Source organism: Heteronotia binoei, chromosome 17 (genome assembly GCF_032191835.1).
Source record: "Heteronotia binoei isolate CCM8104 ecotype False Entrance Well chromosome 17, APGP_CSIRO_Hbin_v1, whole genome shotgun sequence".
NCBI classification, from domain to species: domain Eukaryota; kingdom Metazoa; phylum Chordata; class Lepidosauria; order Squamata; family Gekkonidae; genus Heteronotia; species Heteronotia binoei.
In genome coordinates this window covers 43,402,694-43,425,681 of record NC_083239.1, presented here as the reverse complement: position 1 = coordinate 43,425,681, position 22,988 = coordinate 43,402,694, and the positions used below count along the sequence as shown (strand labels likewise).

At 49.8% G+C, this 22,988-nt stretch overlaps 1 protein-coding gene across 1 annotated transcript in view; it reads left to right on the top strand.

The window, feature by feature from the left end:
• The first annotated feature begins 9,582 nt into the window (after positions 1 to 9,582).
• The window catches only part of CADM4 (cell adhesion molecule 4), a 220,597-nt gene continuing 207,191 nt past the window's right edge, over positions 9,583 to 22,988 (top strand). The window contains exon 1 of the mRNA XM_060258420.1: positions 9,583 to 9,710. Coding sequence (XP_060114403.1) covers positions 9,620 to 9,710 — 91 coding nt within the window. The 5' untranslated portion in view covers positions 9,583 to 9,619. The remainder of the gene's footprint in view (positions 9,711 to 22,988) is intronic.

Below are 22,988 nucleotides of genomic sequence, written 5' to 3'. Positions count from 1 at the left end.
AAATAATCGGCACAGCACCAAAGAAAAGTAAATGGTTCCAAGAATCTCCTTAATCATTCAGTTGTAAGACATAAGTCCATTCTTCAGTAGAGTAATAGGAGTCCATATGGTCAAAGTTGGCGTTGAAGGGTATAAGAATCCTTCACATGATCACTAGCTGAAGGTCTCACATTTCACTGTATAATAGCTTCTTCCAAAAGCCGAAATTCTTATTTTCTATAACAGAGATCCACTTCAATTTGCCAGTCGTCTGTCTCTCTCAGCAAAGAAAGTTGGGGCATCCGAGTCCCCTTCTGTTCCAAACCCAGTCTTGAATCCAGATCAAAACTGACCTAGATAATCTGCCTTCTCCAAGCCTGAAGATGCATACTCACCACCACCTGCTCAAACGTCTTGTCCAAGGATGAAAAAATGGCCACCAGGGAGAAATTAATTAGGTCAGTGAAACTCGCTCAGGGGCTGTTTTGAGCGCTGTCCCCTAAGGTGGCACCTGCCCCATCTTTCAGGAGAGTTGAGCAAGGCCTGGTAGGTCTTGTGTTTGGTAGGTGGTTCTTTCCTTGACACAGCCAGCAGAGGAAAAGGAAAAGCCCTGAAGCTAAGGCCTGATTCTAGGGATGGAAGCAAATGTGTCTCCTTTGGTAATTGTGAAAGCAACTTTCCAGAAGCCACAATTAGAAGAAGAGAAGTGATTGGAGTTATACCCCGCCCCTCACTCAGAGTCTTAGAACAGCTTACAATCAATCTCCTTCCCCTTCCCCACAACAGACACCCTTTGAGGTAGGTGGGGCTGAGAGAGCTCTGAGAGAAACCGCTCTTGAGAGAACAGTTATGACAGACCCAAGGTCACTCCAGCAGTTGCATGTGAAGGAGTAGGGAATCAAATCTGGTTCTCCCAGATAAGAGTCTGCACACTTCACCACTACACCAGACTGGTTCTTCCTGTACCACTGAGTTAGGCCATTCAGCTCTGGGAACATCTTATTCAACAGTGGACCTCATGGACACTTCTCATTCCGATGGAACTGTTTTCTTGCATTCATTAAGAACATAAGAGAAGCCATGTTGGATCAGGCCAATGGCCCATCCAGTCCAACACTCTGTGTCACACAGTGGCCAAAAAAAAACCCATTCAGGAGGTCCATCAGTGGGGCCAGGACACCAGAAACCCTCCCACTGTGCCCCCCCCCCCCCAAGCACCAAGAATACAGAGCATCACTGTGCCTGACAGAGAGTTCCAACAATACACTGTGGCTAATAGATCCTGATGCTGGGAAAGACAGAAGGCAAAAGAAGAAGGGGACGGCAAAAGATGAAATGGCTGGACAGTGTTACTGATGTAATTAACATGAATTTGGGCAGACTTCGGAGGATGGTGGAAGACAGGAAGGCCTAGCGTGACTTTGTCCATAGGGTCTCAAAGAGTCGGACTTGACTATGTGACTGAACAACAACAGCCACTGATGGACCTCTGCTCCATATGTTTGTCCAATCCCCTCTTGAAGCGGTCTATGCTTGCAGCCACCACCATCTCCTGTGGCAGTGAGTTCCAGTGAGCTGCATATTAGGCCACACACCCCTGATGTAGCCAATCCTCCAAGAGATTACAGGGCTCTTAGTACAGGGCCTACTATAAGATCCAGGAGGATTGGCTACCTCTAGTGCTGCCAATCCCCAGGTGGGATAAAGGGTGTTTTTACATTCAGTTTGATCCAGAGTTTGAGTCTTCAAATCGCCTGCCACCGTTCCGCTTTAATTATTTTCCTTTTACCTTTGTGGATTTGCTCTGCTCATTTGGCATAGTCAGACTTCTATTTCCCGCTGAAAGCATTTCAATTTGGGGAGGGGGGTCTCTGATCAGAGGGCAGACGGAATACCAGGGCTTAGCTAAATGCATACGATTACTTGGAAATGGTGTCAACACTGCAAAAAGAATACGTATTTAAATTACAAGATGAGGCAAGCAATGATATGTAAATATTTTAAGTGCTGTCAGAGATAGGAGACTGTAAGCTGCTCTGAGACTCTGATTCAGAGGGAAGGGCGGGGTATAAATCTGCAATTCTTCTTCTTGGGTCTTCCTCCTTTCCTGCTGCCTTTCACCTTTCCTAGCATCGTTGTCTTTCTCGGGGACTCTTGTCTTCTCATCATGTGACCTAGACTTGCCAATCCCCAGGTCCAAGCGGGGGTTCTCCCGCTTTCCCAGGCTCCTTCCCGCTCCCAGTCAGCTGCCCGTCAGGGGGAAGCCCCACCTCCACAGCCACCATGTGCCTTTCTATCTCCGGAGGCTTCAGACTCTGTTTGGAAAGGCTTCCTCTTGGGATGGTGTGCCTGTGTCTTTAAGGCTGAATGGGGGCGGGGGGAGCAGGCAGAACAACATGGCTGCCCCCAGTGGCTGTGAAAGCAGCCCAGACCCTCCGTTGGTTGCACAATCTTTTTAGAGGTCGTTTGCATAGGAAAGGTAAACTTGAAACCTTTGGTTGCTCTGTGTTACTTCGAAGAAGTTGGAAGGTCAGCAGCTCATGAGTAGAGATGCCAATCCCCCCGCTTCAAGTCATCAGAAATGGGGGGTGGAGGGGGGGGAGGGAAATTTATTTATTTATCTATCTATCTATCTATCTATCTATCTATCTATCTATCTATCTATCTATCTATCTATCTATCTATCTATCTATCTATCTATCTATCTATCATCTATCTATCTATCTGAGATTTATATCCCGCCCTTCCCACTAGGTGGCTCAGGGCGGCTTACAACATGTAAAACTAACATAAAATATAAAATTAAGCATTAAAATTAAATTACATAATTCATAGTTAAAAATCTAATCATTTGTTATATACATAAAACATTAAAATCATTCAGCGGTCTTAAGTTACGCTCAATTCAAATTCGATGTTCAGTGTTCAGTGTCTGCTGGGCATTTCATTATTCCATACGGAGATTGATTCCCATAGGGTATAATGGAAAATTGATCTGGGGGTATCTCGAGCTCTGGAAGGGCTGTTTTTTGAGACAGAGGCACCAAATTTTCACCCCCAAATCCCCAGATATTTCTTGAATTGGCCTTGGCAACCCTAATTGTGACAAAAGTACAATAGCCTCAGTTGAGTCATTTTAACTTCTAGGGAGAGAGGCTTGATTTGTTCTAGAACCTACTGATTTGTCTTTGTAGCCTCCACAATGCTCTCCCCCAACATCACGCTTCGAAGGGGGGAAAGCCCTCTTAGTAATATTTACCGGCTTGGTTTTTTATTTGTTGTTTAAAGAGATTGACAGCCCGCCTGTCCATCAAATTATCTCCAAGAGAGTTTACAGGTGATTGAAACAATTAAGGAAACATTGCTCAAAACAGAAGGTGGCCCTGACTCATCTCTCCAGAGTGGAGTGGGTGACGCAGACAGAGAGGATGTGATACGAAAGTCTGTCTCCAGTTGTCTGAGTCTTCCCCCCCGTTGCCGCAGTTATGGCTCTCTAAAGGGACTCCCTCACAACAAGCCCCATTGAAGGACTGATTGTCCTACTTGCAGGGGTGTCAGACTCATTTGTTACGAGGGCCAGATCTCATAGAATCAAAGAATCATAGAATCATAGTTGGAAGGGACCTCCAGGGTCATCTAGTCCAACCCCCTGCACAATGCAGGAAACCCACAAATACCTACCCCAAATTCACAGGATCTTCATCGCTGTCAGATGGCCATCTAGCCTCTGTTTAAAAACCTCCAAGGGAGGAGAGCCCACCACCTCCCAAGGAAGCCTGTTCCACTGAGGAACCGCTCTAACGGTCAGGAAGTTCTTCCTAATGTTGAGCCGGAAACTCTTCTGATTTAATTTCAACCCACTGGTTCTGGTCCTACCTTCCGGGGCCACAGAAAACAATTCCACACCATCGTCTATATGACAGCCCTTCAAGGATTTGAAGATGGTGATCATATCACCTCTCAGCTTCCTCCTCTCCAGGCTAAACATCCCCAGCTCCTTCAATCTTTCCTCATAGGACTTTGTCTCCAGACCCCTCACCATCTTCGTCACTGTCATGGGTACTGGGGACCCTGCAGAAGAGGCTGAGCCTGCAGAAGAAACTGTGCCCCTGCCACCTGCACCAGTGCCCCTGCCTCCTGCTGGAGAAGATCCAAGCCCCCCTGCCTCGCCCTCTTGGGTGGCTCATGCGCGTGACTGCCTTCATCAGGACCTCAGGGATCGGAGGAGGGCGGCACGCTCACGAGCAAGACGCTCCCTGAGCCCTGAGTTTTGAAAGGATTCTGGCCCTTCTAGGAGTGAGGATGCTTGAGTCTCAGCAGGATTCTGGCTGCCTCTCTGAGCCAGCAATCAGCCCAAATGGACAACAGACAGCAGAGGGCTATATAGCTGTGGGCTTTGGGAGGAGGCTTTGTGGAAGCAACTAGTCACTTACCTGACGTTCTTGCATCCACTTCGGCTTTTGACTTTGGCTTCTGGACCCCCTGACTTCGGCTTCTGAACCTCTGACCTGCGATACCTGGACTGTGATTTGGTTTTGGCGCCTTGGACCCTCTTTGCTCACCAGCTACAGACCTCGGACTGCCCCTGGACTTTGCCTGACCCGGCCCCAGCCCGTGACAGTCACCCTCCTCTGGACCCGTTCCAGCTTGTCTATATCCTTCTTAAAATGTGGTGCCCAAAACTGAACACAGTACTCTAGATGAGGTCTTACGAGAGCAAAGTAAAGCGATACTATCACATCACGTGATCTGGACACTATACTTCTGTTGATACAGCCCAAAATTGCATTTGCCTTTTTAGCTGCTGCATCACACTGTTGACTCATGTTCAGCGTATGATCTACTAAGACCCCTAGATCCTTTTCGCACATACTACTGCTAAGACAAGTCTCTCCCATCCTATAACTATGCATCTGACATAAATGAGACCTTGTCGGGCCAGGCCATGTGTGTACATATCTAAGATTGGGTAGCAGAGATATAAACTTTACAAAAGACACCGACAAACACAATTAAAGATTCTTTTAACAAAACTTAAAACATGCTTAAAACATTAGTACTCGTTGGTCTTAAAGGTGCGTTCTTAGTATTTCTCCCATGGGATCCAGGGAACCGGGCAATGGAAGCTCTGGCTCTTTCCTACCTTCCCCAGGGGGCCAGGAGGGGAAGGAGCCTCAGCCAATAGAAGGAAGAGAGGCTTGGCTCAGTAGCTCTGCTGTGCCATTGAGAAAGCCTGGCAAAGCAAGCTCTGCCTCCCCCTTCCTCCCCAAGGGAGGAGTCTCAGCCAATGCAGAAAATAGAGGTTTTGCTTTGTAGCTCCTGTGTGATTGAGCAAACCCGGCAAAGCGAGCTGTGATGTAGAAGCAAGCAAGAGAGAGGGAGAAGGAAGCAGATGACAGCCAGTTGCTTGGGGGCCTGATAGGAGTCCTCCAGGGACCTGATTCAGCCCTCGGGCCACATGTTTGACATCCCTCTCCTACCGTTTGGGAACTTTTTCTTTCTGAAAGTTCACTGAAGTCTGAACTTCTCAACAGCGTTGTAAGATCTTGCCTGGTCTAGTGTTTGGTGGGTCGGGTTAATTTTTAAAGACGCGAAGTTAAGCTTGCCAGCCTTGATTTGGGAAACTCCTGAAATTTTGGGATGGAGCTTCAGGAGGAGGGGTGGGGTTGGGTTTGAGGCAGGGACATTGCCATAGAGTCAACCCTCCAAAGAAGCCATTTTCTCCAAGGGAACTGATCTTGGTAGTCCAGAGATCAGTTGGAATTCTGGGAGATCGCCAGGCCCCACCTGGAGAATGGCAATCCTCTGTTATATATTCTTCCCCTGCCTTTTAAACTTTATTGGCCTGTTTCATATAAGTAAGCTTTACTTGTAGCGGATGGAGGTGGCTATTTTTGTGCGTGCTTCGATAGATACGTTAGTCTCCAGCCGTGGGCAAGAGTTTTCCTTGTTTTGTGTTTTTAAATTACAACTTGTCTTTTGTTTTAAACAGCCCACGTGGCCCCCAAGGCCAAAGTCCACCCCCCCCTCCCCACTCCACGTAACGTGGCACAAGGTAAGGTGGCATCATCAGAGTTCATAATCGCTTCCCGGGCAGCTGTAATAACTGTTTAACAACCGAGAGGAGGCATTTTTACAGCTGAAGCATTAAATGTTTTTTTGCCTAATGATTGAAAATAGTAAAATTCTAGCCTCCGACGGTTAAGGCCGCATTAAAGCAGGAAGTAATAACGGCGCCCGTTTAGGCAGGGCCTTGCATCCCAAGGAGATCGCGTGCCTATCGATAAGCTTTTGCCCACAGACGGCAGTCAGCGCCGGTTTTCCCTTTGGCTAGGTTGTTTGGCCAAAGTGCCAGGCCACTAGAGGGAAGCACATAGCTACACAGGAACCTAAGCTCAAGCGCATACCTTTTTCTTGCTTCATAAATCTTTTAGGATAATGCTCATATATCGTCCCCGTTCCATCCATAAACTTGAATGGAGCGGTGCAACCGCTTTACTCTGTTTCTAAAGTTTGGGGGAAAAGTGATTAGAAAGAGTGTTATGGATGACTAATCCATACTGGTTGCATGTTAAGTAGAAGAGGGTGGGTGGGAGATAGCATGATGGAAGAGAGGGGAGAGGCAGAAAGAAGGGTGGCGTTGCCAAGAACCTGGAGAATAAATGTGCTGCTCCTTTTATAGCGGTTTCACAGGTGACTGCCCCAAACGTTGTTAGTCTTTTAAGGTGCTGTAGACTAACTCAGATACCCAGCTTGCTCTCCAGGGGTGGCCAAACTTGCCTAACGTAAGCGCTACATAGAATAAATGTCAGATGTCTGAGAGCTGCAAGACAGGAACGTCAGATGTTTGAGAGCCACAAGGAAGGAAGGAAGTGGAGGTGGAAAGAAAGCAACTTTAAATGCATTCTCCAAGCCTCCAGTTGGCTTGGAGAAATTATTTAAAGAGAGAAATGCCTTCTCCAAGCCAGCCAATGGGATGCTGGGGGCTTTGAGAGCCACACAATACGTGTGAAAGAGCCGCATGTGGTTTCCGAGCTACAGTTTGGCCACCCCTGATCTAGGACATTTTTGTTCTCCGGGTTGCCAGCCATAGAGGCAAGGTGGAGTGTTCCTCTACAGATAGGAGGGAGTACCACTGAAGAGCAGCGACTTGCCTGTCATAGAAATGAATATAGTTTAACATTTGTGGGACACGCTATGGATTCTCTGTCACAGCACAATGTGCTTCACCCAGCAGAGAAATCTATGGAATTAAAAATTCAGAGAGGCCAGAATCTGGAAGTGCTTCCTAGGGTTGCCAATCCCCAGGTGGGGGCAGGGGATACCCTAGTTTGGAGGTCCTCCCCCCCCTCCGCAGGGCTTTTTTGAGGGGGGAATGTCTGCTGAGCACTCTGTTATTCCCTAGGGAGACTGATTCCCATAGGATATAATGGAGAATTGATCCGCAGGTATCTGGGGCTCTGGGGGGGGGCTGTTTTGGGAGGTAGAGGCACCAGATTTACAGCAAAGCATCTGATGCCTCTCCTTGAAACATTTCAAAAGTATTGGATCAGGGAGTCCAATTCTATGAATCCCAAAAGAAGATGTCCCCCGGGGGTATAAATAAATTAAAAAAATCTACTTACTTACTTCATTATTTCCAGCAGAGGGAAGGCATTTAAAAGGGGTGCAGTTCCTTTAAAAGTTCCTTTGGTGGTCAATTGTGCTTGTCACAATCTTGCCTCTTGGCTCCGCCCCAATGTCTCCTGACTCCACCCCCAACGTCTCCTGACTCCGCCCCCAAAGCTCCCAGATATTTCTCGAATTGGAGCTAGCAACCTTAGTGTTTTGGTCTTGCTCTGTGTGTGTGAGTGAGAGAGAGGGGGGGGGCTTTCCAGAGTAATTTGGCCCACTGCTGTTGGGAACACAGAATCCCGGGCTACCTTGGAGGGAGGAGAGCAAAGACTCTTCCTGGATTCTTTCGGCAAAGCTGCGCATGGCAGATCTTTTGCCATGCTGTAGACCCAAACAAGAGCCGTTTCTGCTTCCTCTTGTAAAGCGAGAAGTTGAGGCAACTTTGCCCAAGAAGCAAAGTCTGGGAGTCTGAGGCGCGGAGGGGGGGAGGATTGCGAAACGCCGTGCAAGCAAAGCGCGCACCCCGCACGTGATTAATAGACAAAGAGGTTCTGTACATGGCAATATATGCACAATACATTTTGAATAGTTAGCATATCGCTGTGACAGGAATGCGCGAGAGAGCCATTCCATTCTCCCTCGGAAGGAAAAAAAATGAATTTCCCCAAAGTTTTTTTTTCCCTTTAAAGACATCTCACCAAGAAAAAATCGCACCTCTTGTCATAATTAAAAGCCGGCCGCGTGAGCCTGTTTCCCCATCACCATGCACATTTACCATTTTTTCATGGTGAATATTTCACAGCGCTTTGCAGAAGAAAAGATTTGGTGCATATTTTTTAGGCAAGCTGTTGTATATATGAATCCTGGGTCTTTTTGATTTAGTAATAACACGGATTACAGTTTTATTCTGAACAGCCGCCTCCCACAAAAAAAATCTATGCATAATAATTGACTAATAAATACTATTAAATAAGGATAGGCAGGGCTTTTTTGAGCGGGAGCGCGGCTAGCTTGGTGTCAGGGTGTGTGATCTAATATGCAAATGAGTTCCTGCTGGGTTTTCCCTACAAAAAAGCCCTGTGCTAAACAATGGTGACACAAGGGGGTGTGGTCTAATATGACAATGAGTTCCTGCTGGGTTTTTTCCTACCCCAAAGCCCTGTGTCAATGGTGCCACCAGGGGGTGTGGCCTAATATGGAAATGAGTTCCTGCTGGGCTTTTCCCACACAAAAGCCCCACGTTAAACAATGGTGCCACCAGGGGATATGACCTAATATGGAAATGAGTTCTTGCTTGGTTTTTTTCCCTACCAAAAACCCCATGTGAAACAATGGTGACACCGGGGTGTGTGGCCTAATATGCAAATGAATTCCTGCTAGGCTTTTTCCACTAAAAAGCCCTGTATGTAAATAAGTTCCAGCTGGGCTCGTCTACCCAAAAGCCCTGTGTTAAACAATGGCGACACCGGGGTGTGGCCTAATATGCAAATGAATTCCTGCTGGGCTTTTTCCTTCCAAAAAAGCCCTGAGGATAGGGTTTTTTTCTTTTTAGTTGCTGCAGAGAGTCTTATTCTGATCCCCCCTCCCCCCCAAAAAATCCGTGCATAATAATCGGCTCATAAATACTATTCAATAAGGATAGGGGTTTTTTTTTTTGTAAAGTTGCAGCAGAGAGTTTGGAGTTGGAGGAGGAGGGCGCTGCTGAAACGACCCTGCAAATGGGCAGTTTGCAAAGGCACCTCCGTAGGGTTGTTGTTGGGTTTTTTTTTGGGGGGGGGGGTTGCCCGTCCCAGCAGGGCCCTCCCTGCGCCTTTAAAAACCCCTCCCTCTCCCGCATGGGAGTTGTAAACAGTCGCCTCCCCCATCCCTCCCCCTGCCTTTCGGGCCCGGCCCCCTTTCCTCGCTGGCATCTCATTAGCATAGATTAACGCTGGGGGAGCTCGAGTGCAGGTGCAGAGCCAGGGAAAGGGAGAGAGCGCGAGCGAGCGCGAGAGAGACCGGAGGGGAAGCGCCCCAGAGCCACAGCATGCGTTCGGCGGGGAGCGGCGGGCACTCGCCCGGGGCGGCGGCGGCGGCGGCGCTGGCCGGGATTGCGCTGCTGTGCGCGGCCGGCGGAGGTAAGAGCCGCGGCGGCGGTGGGGGGGAAGCCTCCCTTTCTCTCGCTTTGCTTCCTTCCTTCCCTCCCCTCGCCCGGTTGCTTGCTTGCTGCTGCTGCCGCCCTGGCGTTCCGCGCTCGTCCTCTAGTCTACGCCTTGCAAAGCGCTCCTGCAGCGAGCCCGGGCTGCGAGCAAAGAGAGAGCCGAGGAGAAAACGGAGGGGGGGGGGGGTGTCTCCACGGATGCGATCGATCGCGGGGCGCCGTTCGCCGCTCGAACCTCCCCCCCCCGTCACCTCCAGCCGCCGTCCTCCAGGCTTCTTTCCCCTTCCTCTCCGATCTCGCTTTGCTTTTGGCAAAAAAGCAAAAAAAAAAAAAGCTGCCCCGCGGAATGACTCTTTTTTTTTTTTTTTGCGGTGGGGGAGCGCCCCCGATCTGCCCCCCTTTCTTGGGGGAGGGGGGGGCTAGCTACCGCCTGGCCTGGGAGGAAAGGGCGGCTGTCTTGACTTTTGGGGTGGGGAGAGAGAGAGAGCCCTACGCGCTCATCCCTTCCCGCATTGTGTGACCCTAAGATTCACAGCGGCTGCTGCAGCAGCAGAGGGGTGTGTGTGTGTGAGTGTATAGGGGGAACAATGGCAAAGCTCCTGCCCGCCCCGTTTCTTTCCGCTGCGGCGATGGGGGGCAGGTTTCGGGGCTTTGTGCGTGTGGGGTTCGCACCCCCCCCCACTCCTTCCCACGGCTTCCACCCCACTTTGTCCTTCGACCTGTGGGCACATCCAGGTATCTTTGTCTCCCCCTCCCCCCCTTCCTTCTAGCTGGGGCAGGGAGGCTGGGTCTTGCTGCCCCTTCAACTCCAAAACTGGACGTGGTGGAGGGGGTTGTCTTTGGTTGCTCCGGTTTGCTTCTTTGGATTTGGGGGGGGGGGCATTGCTGTGCCTTTATCTGCCCCTCCTGTGCATGCCACTTTTGTGGTGCAACCAAAGATTCGGTTGCTTATTTTATTGTAGTGTTGTGGGGGTGGGGTGAAATTGTTTGGGATTGATTTTACTTTCTCTATTCTGTCGGGTCGTAGTTCCCAAAAGAGGGGTCCAGAAAGCTTCCTCCGCTCTTTCCTGGCCCCCTTCCCTTTCTTATCTCTCTCTCTTTCCCCCCCCCGCCCCCCAGTCTCAGCCTCTGCTTTGAGTTTTGCAGAATGGGATTATAAAACAGCCCTGCTGCTTTTTCCCGCCGACCTCCGACTCCCAACGCGTGGACCCACATTTTCTTCCTCTCCCCGCCGCTTGCCTTGCTTCTGGATCCAAAGAAGAAGGATCGTCGGCCTTGTTTCGAAACAGATTCCCCCCCCCCCAACCCCCGCCTCCGATTTTTGTTTTGATCAATGGGGGGAAAAATTACAGGAACAAGCATGAAAGTAAAAATGGCGTTCCCAAATTCTCCCCGTCCGGGGTATCTGTCAATTCCCATCTGATGCATTGGGAAGAGGGGGGGGGGGCGTTGCGAGCAGAAAGAGAACAAAGCATTGGGGAAAAAATATGGTTGAATCTTTGCACACACACACACACACTCATACAAAACCCCCCTCCTTATCCATAACTCAGTTATGCTAAAAAGCCTGGCTTTAAGCAGACGGGCATCTCCCACCGGTTCGCCACCCCAGTGTTTCAGTTTAGCTGGGATTGCGATTGAATCCTGGCTGCTTTTTGGTTTTTCAAGGCAAGGGGACGAACTGTTTCTCTCCCATCTTGAAACGCGCAGGATTCCTTATGGGGGGGGGGGGAAAGGTCAGGCATCGTTTCCTTCCTTTCGTAAGCCTGCTCACAGGGGGAAAAAAGAGAGTGTGGAACTTTTTCCTTTTTTGCAGCCGGCTGGCACCTCAATCAATCAGCCTCTCTTTGCAGAGGTCAATCTTTCTGCTCAAGCAAAAAGTTCCCGCCTGGCTAGGAGCCTGCAGGCCTCTCAGGTGTTCTGCCTCCCCAGCAGGGGCGCTTGCATGAATCTTCCCTCTCAAGCTGTCCACCTCTCTGTCCTTCACTGCCCAAGGATGCCGTTTTACAGGCAGGCAAAGCACAGGTTGGAGAGAGACACACACACACAGAGGAGTTGAAAGCCTGGCTGTGGCGTAGTGCGGATGGTGCTTCTGTGTGTTCCTGCCCATGCCTTTCTTTTCAACTGCTGTCCGATTCTCCCTGTCCTTTTGGAGTCTTTTTCGAACCAAAGGCTTGATTTTCACCGCTGGGTCGAAAAACAGGCAGGTGGTGGTGATGGAGGGGGGGGCGGGCTTTAGTCAAATGGACCCCCCCCCCCCAGATATCCTGTGCCCCAAATTACATTTTCTCCACCTGACGGCCTTTCCTGTGTTGGTCCTAAAGGACCCTGCAATGGGCTTTTTATCAGATCGACTTCGATGCTTTAGAATTTCAAAGAACTTCTTTTCATTGGACAGACCTTTCCGGGGCAGGTGCTGCAAGGAAACAAAAATCCGTGGAAATGGCAAAAGAGTTTTCTTACAGTGGGGGAAAAATACGTTCAGGAGCTGGGCGCCGGGCTCAGGAAATGAATTCAGTCTTTTGAAGGAGGCCTACTGAATGGATCAGCCCTAGAGTGAGCAGAGGATGGGAACTGCATGGTGCAAATCCATCTTCTCAGAAACCCGGAGCTCTGACTCGACTTTAAAAATCCTGGTTTCCAAACAGAATTGCAGTTGGGTTGTCCCCCCCCCCCCCTCCACCTAGTAGTGTTGGGGATTTCCATTCAGCTCCAGGATTGTTTTCAGTTTTACTTTTGCTGCTGCTCGTTTGCAGGGCTTGGCCAAACGGGAGCTGGCCCGCTTTTTGTGCTGCTTTCTTTTTATTTTTTGGCCCGAAACGTGGAAACGGAATGGTGTGCTTTCTGCTCTGCTTTCTCTCTCTTTCCCTAATCGGATCCAAAAAGGGTGGCTCGAAGCCGGGCGGGGACGGTGGCTGGGGTGGGCATGGGAACCGTTCAAGCCACAGGAGAAGAAAAACAACTTTTGAGGGGATGGAAGGACGTTTGAAAGGCAGACGCTCTGGCTGCTAAATGAAAGGGTTCTGCTCAGGCGAGAGATGCGTTCAGAGTTGGAAGAGGGAAAGATCTCGTGGGGGGGTGGGTGGGAGGAAGGGAGGCAGTGTTCAGCCAGCAGCAGGGGAAGGAATTGAAGGAGAAATGGATGGTGTGGCGGCTGACAGCTGGGGAGGGGGTCGGAGACTAGCTGCCAAAAAAACCCAAGGGGAGGGGAGTGTGGGAGCCCGCCATGGCTTAAATTTGGGTGACTTTGCAATGAACTCTTCCTTATCGGAGGTGGCAGGTCCATACTCCGGGTAATTGCATTCCTCTTGAATCGATAGCTCTGGAGTAAAATCTGTTTTCTAGGTCATCACGGGGGCAGGTAGGTGTGGGTGCATTTCCTGGCTCCTTTAAGCCCCTCCTCCCAACTAATTTCCCTACATCTCACATCACGCAAGGGGCTGTCTCGATGTGGCATGCGGACTTCAGGTTGACGGAAGTCTTGGTCGAATCCCTCGATCAGCGGTGGCTACGGTAGAGTGTTTACGGACGCGGCGGGTGTGGAAAGGGCTGCGAAGCTGCAGCCGGCCTGATGGTGACCTAGTAGGATTTGCAAGGCAAGAAGTGAACGGAGGTGGTTTGCCGTTGCCTGCCTCTGCGTAGCAACCCCGGACTTCCTGGGTGGTCTCCCAGCCAAATACCAACCAGGGCTGACCCTGCTTGGCTTCCGAAATCTGACGAGATCAGGGTAGCCTGGGCCGTCCACGTAAGGGCAGGAGACATATAGAGGTGGTATGTCGTTGTCTGCCTCTGCGTAGCAACCCTGGACTTCCTGGGTGGTCTCCCATCCAAATACCAACCAGGGCTGACCCTGCTTAGCTTTTGAGATCTGATGAGATCAGGGTAGCCTGTGCCATCCACGTCAAGGCAAGAGACATACACAGGTGGTTTGCTGTTGCCTACCTCTGCGTAGCAACCCTGAACTTCCTGGGTAGTCTCCCGTCCAGATACCAACCAGGGCTGACCGTGCTTGGCTTCTGAAATCTGATGAGATTAGGCTAGCGTAGGCCATCCCATCATGGCAAGAGACAAACGGAGGTGGTTTGCCGTTGCCTGCCTCTGCGTAGCAACCCTGGCCTTCCTGGGTGGTCTCCCATCCAGATACCAACCTGGGCTGACCCCTGCATAGCTTCTGAGATCTGACAAGGCCATCTACGTCATCAGGGCAAGAGACATACAGGGATAGTTTGCCATTGCCTGCCTCTGCGTAGCAACCCTGGCCTTCCTGGGTGGTCTCCCATCCAGATACCAACCTGGGCTGACCCCTGCATAGCTTCTGAGATCTGACAAGGCCATCTACGTCATCAGGGCAAGAGACTTACAGGGATAGTTTGCCGTTGCCTGCCTCTGCGTAGCAACCCTGGACTTCCTGGGTGGTCTCCCATCCAAATACCAACCGAGGCTGACCTTGCTTAGCTTCTGAGATCTGATGAGATCAGGGTAGCCTGGGCCATCCACGTCAGAGCAGGAGATATACAGAGGTGGTTTGCCGTTGCCTGCCTCTGCGTAGGGACCCCAGGTGGTCTCCAGTGTTCCCTGTAAGCTGAGCTAGCTCGCAGATTTTTTAGCCTCCGGCTCGCGCCTTTTTGTCTTAGCTCAGGAAAAATGGTCCCACGGCACAATAATGGATGCAGTCGCTCACAACCTTAATACCGCTAGCTCACAAAGCAGAATTTTTTGCTCACAAGACTCCGCAGCTTAGAGGGAACATAGGTGGTTTCCCATCCAAATAGCAACCAGGGTTGACTATGCTTAGCTTCCGAGATCTGACAAGATCAGGTCAGTCTCGGCCATCCGTGTCGGGGCAAGAGACATACAGAGGTGGCTTGCCATTGCCTGCCTCTGCGCAGCAACCCTGGACTTCCTTGGTGGTCTCCCATCCAAATACTAACCATGGCCGACCCTGCTTAGCTTCCGAGATGTGAAGAGATCTCCTAGCCTGGGCTGCCCAGTTCAGGGCAGGGAGCAACAGAAGTGGTTTGCCGTTGCCTGCTGTTGCTTTAGGGGAGGGACGGTGGCTCAGTGGTAGAGCGTCTGCTTGGCAAGCAGAAGGTCCCAGGTTCAATCCCCGGCGTCTCCAACCAAAAAGGGTCCAGGCAAATAGGCATGAAAAACCTAAGCTCGAGACCCCGGAGAGCCGCTGCCAGTCTGAGTCGACAATACTGACTTTGATGGACCGAGGGTCTGATTCAGTAGAAGGCAGCTTCATATGTTCATATAGCAGCCCTGGGTGCTGTCCCATCCGAATGCTAACCGGGTGCATAGCTTCCAAGATCTGGTGAGATTGGGCTAGCCTGGGCTATGGTGGTTAGGACTTAGCCGCTTTGATATAAAGGAAAGGAAAGGTCTCCTGTGCAAGCACCAGTGATTTCCCATTCTGGGGTGACGTTGCTTTCACAACGTTTTCATGGCAGACTTTTTACGGGGTGGTTTGCCATTGCCTTCCCCACTCATCTACACTTTCCCCCCCAGCAAGCTGGGTACTCATTTTACCGACCTCGGAAGGATGGAAGGCTGAGTCAGCCTCGAGCCGGCTACCTGAAAACCCAGCTTCTGCCGGGGATCGAACTCAGGTGGTGAGCAGAGCTTTGGACTGCAGTACTGCAGCTTTAACACTCTGCGCCACGGGGCTCTTACTTTTGAAAGAAGAGCTTTGTGCAAAACTCAGTTTCTTAAAAAAATAATGTGTGCTAAGGTGCAATCCCCTGGAAACATTTCCCAAGAAACTCAGCAACGTGCTTATGAGGCCTCCCCGCACATGCTCAAAAGCTTCTCTTCACTGGAAAATTCATCTGTGTTGGGCCTTAGGCTATGTCCTGGATTTTCACCTTGTTTTACAAACCTGGGATTTTTTTTTTCTTTTGAGGAACAAGGGGCAGTCACTTAAAATAAAAGCATTCCAGCAGCCGGGCCTTGTCAGAGGAACATTTTCAAAATAAAAGGCCGATGCGGAATGGTGGCTTTTTCGAAATCAAAGGCGGCTGTTATTTTCTGCGATGCTTTGATCTCGGGTCAGGGGGGAACAGAAAGCAACACGGTGTTTTCGGCACACGGCTTACGCGGTTTTTTGAAGGAAAGGACAGTGGCTTAAAAAATGAAGGTAACGAAAGCTGCTGATTCAAAATAAGAAATGTTCCAGAGCCAGTTTGGTGTAGTGGTTGTGCGGTCTCTTATCTGGGAGAACCGGGTTTGATTCCCCACTCCTCCACTTGCACCTGCTGGAATGGCCTTGGGTCAGCCATAACTCTCGCAGAGCTGTCCTTGAAAGGGCAGCTTCTGGGAGAGCTCTCTCAGCCCCACCCACCTATCAGGGTGTCTGTTGTGTGTGTGGGGGAAGATAAAGGAGTTTGTGAGCTGCTCTGAGATTCAGAGCGGAGGGCGGGATATAAATCCAATAGCATCGTCATCCGGAGTAGTGGTCTCTCTTTTTTGGGCTCAAAATAATCCGTTTGGTTCTGTAGGGTTCAATGTTCTCTCTAAGCCGCAGAGTTTTGTGAGCAAAAGATTCTACTTTGTGAACTACTGGCATCAAAGTTGTGAGCTAACACATAAATAAGTGTGCCTTGGGGGTCATCCTTCCTGAGCGAAGACAAAAATGTGTGAGCTGGAGGCTAAGAATCTGTGAGCTAACTCACGCTAACTCAGATTAGAGGGAACACTGCTTGTGAGCTACTGGCATGAAAGTTGTGAGTTACTGCATCAATTATTGCGCTCTGGGGTCATCCTTCCTGAGCTAAGACAAAAATGTGTGAGCTGGAGCCTAAAAAACTGTGAGCTAGCTCACGCTAACTCAGCTTAGAGGGGACGCTGGTGGGGTTCTGAGTCTCTGAGAAGAGAGGGGAGCCGCCGTTGTGTTCGATGGAGCTGTGAACTGGGATAACTCCGAGCCAGGAGGGCACCCAAGGAGTCTTCTGGGGTCAGCAGAATTGGTATGGCGGAGAAGGAAGCATCTTCCTTCCCTCTCCCCATAATAATTGATCATTAGCATGCACACTAGAGCCCCTGTTCAGTTTCCGAGACCCCCCACCACGAGAACAAACTCCCCCAACCCGCATCCGACGGGAACAGTGTGTGTTTGTGTTCTGCGTATTGCACGGGTAACTGGGCCCTTTTATGCAAATGTGCTTACCAAACACTTTCTCGGTGTGATGCCAGAATTAATTGTTGGGAGGGTTTTTAAAAAGCGTGCATAAAATAACCGCAGTGACTGGACCAGGATGGTGGGGTTTTTCCCCCCTGGAGCAGTCTTTTTATAGCTTTCTGGAGCTGCACACTGTTTGCTGTCGGTTGTTTGGGGGGGGGGGTGCAAGGAAGAGTTGAATTATGGAAGACAAACGAGTCTACCTTTATTTCGTGATTCGTCAGGCCTTGGCCTGGAATTAGTTTCCAGTTGACGGGTTTCTTTCCGGATTGTGTAAAACAGGGGTGGGCAAACTTGCTTCACGTAAGAGCCGCATAGAACAGGGGTGGCCGACGGTAGCTCTCCAGATGTTTTTTGCCTACAACTCCCATCAGCCCCAGCCATTGGCCATGCTGGCTGGGGCTGATGGGAGTTATAGGCAAAAAACATCTGGAGAGCTACCGTCGGCCACCCCTGGCATATGAACATATGAAGCTGCCTTATACTGAATCAGACCCTTGGTCCATCAAAGTCAGTATTGTCTTCTCAGACTGCCAGCGGCTCTCCAGGGTCCCAAGCTGAGGTTTTTCACACCTATTTGCCTGGACCCTTTTTTGGAGATGCCAGGGATTGAACCTGGGACCTTCTGCTTCCCAAGCAGATGCTCTACCACTGAGCCACCGTCCCTCCCTAAGAATAGAATGAGCATCAGATGTTTGAGAGCTGCAAGATGTGATGTTGGAGGGAGGGAGGGAGGAAGGAGAATAGATAGGAGATGGAGGGAGAGGTGGAAAGAAAGCCACTTTAACTTCAAATGTATTCTCCGAGCCACCAGTGGGGGCTTCAAGAGCCATGCAATATGTGTGAAAGAGCCACATGTGGCTCCCGAGCCACAGTTTGGCCACCCCTGGTGTAAAATAAAGAATAAGGTCTCTGGGCATGTGCAGGTTGTATCTCCCCTTTTCTTGTAAGAAGCAAAAAGGGACACCCTACCTTTTCTTTTCAAAGAACCTGCTATCCAAACAGCTTCCGAGGGGTCAGCGAGGGAAATGAAGGCTTGCGTTAGGGTTTGGAGGTTTGGTGTTACCCAAAAGAGCTTTGAAGAGGCTTCAGGCTTGCGCGTTCCCTGCTCCCTCCTCCCCAAGGGCAGTTACCCTTTGGGGATAGGCAGTGGCTTGCTGGTTCAACCGGTCTGGCTTGGTACTTGTGTAGCAAACTGGGCACTGTAGCCTTTTCTTTTTTGTTTGTTTGCAAGTAAATTCCAAACTGTGGTTTGCCACGAAAACAGAAGTGAGTGATTTGCTCGCCAGGCCAAAGGGGAAGCGGTAAGGCAGTGGTCCCCAACCTTTTTGGCACCAGAGATCAGTATTGTGGAAGACAATTTTTCCATGGACCTGGGGTGTGTGTGTGTGTGTGATGGTTTCGGGATGATACAATTGTGCACTTTATTTTGGTGTGGTGCTTAAGTGTACGGACTCTTATTGGAGAGAACCGGATTAGATTCCCCACTCCTCCACTTGCAGCTGCTGGAATGGCCTTGGGTCAGCTGTAACTCTGGCAGAGTTGTCCTTGAAAGGGCAGCTTCTGGGGAGAACTCCCTCAGCATCGCCCACTTCACAGGATATCTGTTGTGGGGGAGGAAGATAAAGGCGATCGTGTGCCACTTTGAGATTCAGAGTGGAGGGTCGGATATAAATCCAATGTCATCTTCTTATTACTACATTGTGATATATAATGAAATATACAACTCACGGCCTGGTTGCTAACAAGCCACAACCCGGTACTGGTCCACGGCCCGGGAGTTGGGGACCCCTGCTTTAAATCACTTCTCCAAGCCAGCATTTAATGGAAAATGCATTTTAAGTTGCTTTCTTTCCACCTCTCCCTCCATTCTCCTTCCCCCATCTGTTTGCCTCCCTCCCTTTCTCGTGGCTCTCAAACATCTGACATTTATTCTATGTGGCTCTTACGTAAAGCGGATTTGGCCATCCCTGATATAAATTGTAGATTCTGGCCCCAATTACGTAATCCACAATAACACAGAGTCCGTTAATTGCTCTATAGCTCCTCAAGCCTGGGTTCAACTGAGAACATGTTTTTCTGCAAGTGTGTGGAAGACCTTCAGATTGTCCAGGGAAGGGCTTTGAAGAGGGAATGCAGAAGCTCTGGGATGCGCGCATTTTGAACCAGGAGCCTGCACGGAAGCCAAGCCCCCGTCCCTCTCTCCCTTCCCCCCTTTGGCAGATCCGGGTTTCGCCGATCTTGGCTTGTTGGCGGGGAGAAGAAAATAGTAGACTAATCCCAAGAAATCATAGCCTTGGGTTGTTTTGATGCTCCCAGGAGCAGCCCGTGCTGCGTCTAAATCAAATCTGTGCCCCACTGTGAAATTGGAAGCTTTCTTTCTTTTTGAGAAACTGCATCTTCTGACCCAGATTTTCACCCCCGTCCATTTCTCAAGTGCATTGGGTGTGTGTGTGTGTGTGTGGGGTGTTTCTGACGGTGGTGAAGGAGATCAGGACAACAGAGACGATGAGGAATGTGTTGTGCCTGCACTCTGTGATGGTGTCTCTGTCCTGGCTTGGAGGGGAAAATTACACTGCCCGGTTGCCCAGAGTGGTAAAGCTGCAGTACTGCAGTCCTAAGCTTTGCTCACAACCTGAGCTCAATCCCGGCAGAAGCTGGGTTCAGGTAGCCGGCTCTAGTTCGACTCAGCCTTCCATTTTTCCGAGGTTGGTAAAATGAGTAACCCAGCTTGCTTGGGGGAAAGTGTAGGTGATTGGGGAAGGCAATGGCAACAAAAGGAATGGTCCCCTGTGCAAGCACCAGTCGTTTCCGACTCTGGGGTGACGCTGCTTTCATGTTTTCACGGCAGATTTTTTACGGGGTGGTTTGCCATTGTCTTCCTCAGTCATCTACACTTCCCTCCCAGTAAGCTGGGTACTTATTTTACCTCGGAAGGATGGAAGTCAACCTCAAGCTGGAAGTCAACCTCAAGCCGGCTACCTGAAAACCCAGCTTCCGCCGGGGATCGAACTCAGGTCATGAGCAGAGCTTAGGACTGCAGTACTGCAGCTTTAACACTCTGTGTCACGGGGCGAAAACGTTGTGAAAGCAACGTCACCCCATAGTCGGAAACGACTGGTGCTTGCACAGGGGGGACTACCTGTACCTTTTTATGTTAAATCCAAGGGGGCTCTCTGGGAGTCTAAAACCATTGAGGAGTCAGTCTTAAAATGGCAGCTTCTTTTATCCCAGAGTCCTAGTTTGTCCTCCTGCCCCTCTGGACTGCCAGCGCGAAATAGTTCTGCAGCCAGTGGAGTCCTGAGAAAAGGGCTTTTGTTTTGTTCTGTGGCCGCTGCTCCTGCCAGTGATTGAAATCTTACCTTAAAGTAGAGATAGGCAGTTAGCCAAGCATAGCTCTCCTCGGGGGTTTCTCTATCCACTCCTTCAGCAAAGCCCCTAATCCATTTCTACCCCTGTCAAGACTTTCACTCAGTTTACACACCTCTTTCCCACCCGGGGGTGTGTCGTGTGTGTGTGTGTGTGTGTGTGCAAGTGTCGTTGGGTAGCTTCCATATTATGGCAACCCTATGGGTCCAGAAGAGAGTGACGAAGATGGTGAGGGGTCTGGAGACCCTTTGATGAAGGTTGAAGAAGCTGGGCATGTTTAGCCTGGAGAGGCGGCGGCTGAGAGGTGATATGATCACCATCTTCAAGTACTTGAAGGGCTGTCATGTAAAAGATGGGGTGGAATTGTTTTCTGTGGCCGCAGAAGGTAGGACCAGAAGCAATGGGTTGAAATTAAATCAAAAGAGTTTCTGGTTCAACATTAGGAAGAACTTCCTGACCGTTAGAGCGGTTCCTCAGTGGAAGAAGAAGTGTGGATTTATACCCCGCCCTTCTCCCTGAATCAGAGACTCAGAGCGGTTTACAATCTCCTATGTCTTCTCCCCTAACAAGAGACACCCTGTGAGGTGGGTGGGGCTGAGAGGGCTCTCACACCAGCTGCCCTTTCAAGGACAACCTCTGCCAGAGCTATGGCTAACCCAAGGCCATTCCAGCAGGTGCAAGTGGAGGAGTGGGGAATCAAACCCGGTTCTCCCAGATAAGAGTCCGCACACTTAACCACTACATCAAACTGGAACAGGCTTCTTCATGAAGTGGTGGGCTCTCCTTCCTTGGAGGTGTTTAAACTGAGGCTAGGTGGCCACCTGGCAGCAATGAGGATACTTTGTCTGATAAGTTAAAAGAAAAAAAGATAACAAGCAAATTGAAGGCAAATGGACTCTGTTTCATGAAGAACAAGAAGGTAGGAATTGTTTAAGATGCTCAGTGTAGATGAAGGCTAATAAATAGATATCAAGGAAAATAACCAGAATATTAATGTATAAATTGCTGCCTCTGCTTCTAAATGTATGTTTTATATGTGTAAGTCAAGTTGGGTGTGGGGAAGGGTGGTAGGAATTCCTTATATCTGTGTTTGCGGCAGAGTTATGTATGTCTATTGGATGTTATAATAATAATAATAATAAAAATAAAAAAAAAAGCAATGAGGATCCTGTGCCAGTTTGGTGTAGTGGTTAAGTGTGCGGACTCTTATCTGGGAGAACCGGGTTTGATTCCCCACTCCTCCACTTGCACCTGCTGGAATGGCCTTGCATCAGCCATTGCTCTCGCAGAGTTGTTCTTGAAAGGGCAGACTCTTATCTGGGAGAACCGGGCTTGATTCCCCCCTCCTCCACTTGCACCTGCTGGAATGGCCTTGGGTCAGCCATAGCTCTGGCAGAGGTTGTCCTTGAAAGGGCAGCTGCTGTGAGAGCCCTCTCCAGCCCCACCCACCTCACAGGGTGTCTGCTGTGGGGGAGGAAGGTAAAGGAGATTGTGAGCCGCTCTGAGACTCTTCGGAGTGGAGGGCGGGATATAAATCCAATATCTTCATCTTCTTCTTCTTTGAATTTAGGGAAAGGCATTTGTGAATTCCCTGCATTGTGCAGGGGGTTGGACTAGATGACCCTGGAGGTCCCTTCCAACTCTGTGATTCTAATCTCCCAAACGTCCTGTTGTAAACAGCCTTGCCAATGCCAACTCTTTTATAGCAGAATGAGTCTGCTGGTTCAGCTTGCCGGTCTGCAAACTGGAGGCCACGGCTTCCTTCATGGAATCAATCCGTCTCCCGTTGTGCCTTCCTCTTTCCCTTTGTGCCTGCCTGCATTTGAAAGCTCCTGCCTTGAGTAAACTTTTGTTGGTCTTAAAAGGTGCCACTGACCTCAATTCCCCCCCTCCCAGCATTATCGCCTTTCTCACTGATTCTTGTTCTTTTATAATGTGACCAAAGCACGGGGCTTTTTTCCCGAGCAGGAACGCAGTTCCGGCTTGGTGTCAGGGTGTGTGGTCCAATATGTAAATAAGTTCCGGCTGGGCATTTTCTACCAAAAAGCCCTATGTGAAACAAGGGTGATGTCAGGGGGTGCGGCCTAATATGCCAATGAGTCCCTGCTGGGCTTTTTCTACCAAAAAAGCCCTGCCAAAGCACAATAATGTTAGTTGTCGTTTTAGCTTCTAGGGAGAGTTCAGACTTGATTGGATCAAGAACCCACTGATTTGGCTTTCTGACAGTCCACGATCTCCTTAAAACTCTCACGGGATGCCACGTTTCAAATGAATCAACCTTTGTCGTCCTCCAGTTTCCACACCATTACATGGTAATGGGGAATGCAGTAGACAAATTTATTTATATATTTAATATAAGCTCTTCCGCCAGAATTTGGTCGCTCGGGCAGGCAGAACAGGTTGAGGGGTGAAGATTTTTGTTGAGAAAAGAGGAGTTAGTTTCTCCTCCATTTTAAACCATAGATCCAGTGGATGTAACCAATGTTCCCTCTAAGCTTGCGGAGCCCGGTGAGGAAAAATTGTACTTTGTGAGCCATCGGCTTTAAAGTTCTGAGCTCCTGCATCAGTGAGCTAACTCTGAGCTCCTGAATCTGTGAGCTAACTCACGCTAACTCAGCTTAGAGGGAACACTGCTTGTGAGCTACTGGCATTAAAGTCATGAGCTGCTGCATAGATTATTGTGCTCTGGGGTCATCCTTTTTGAGC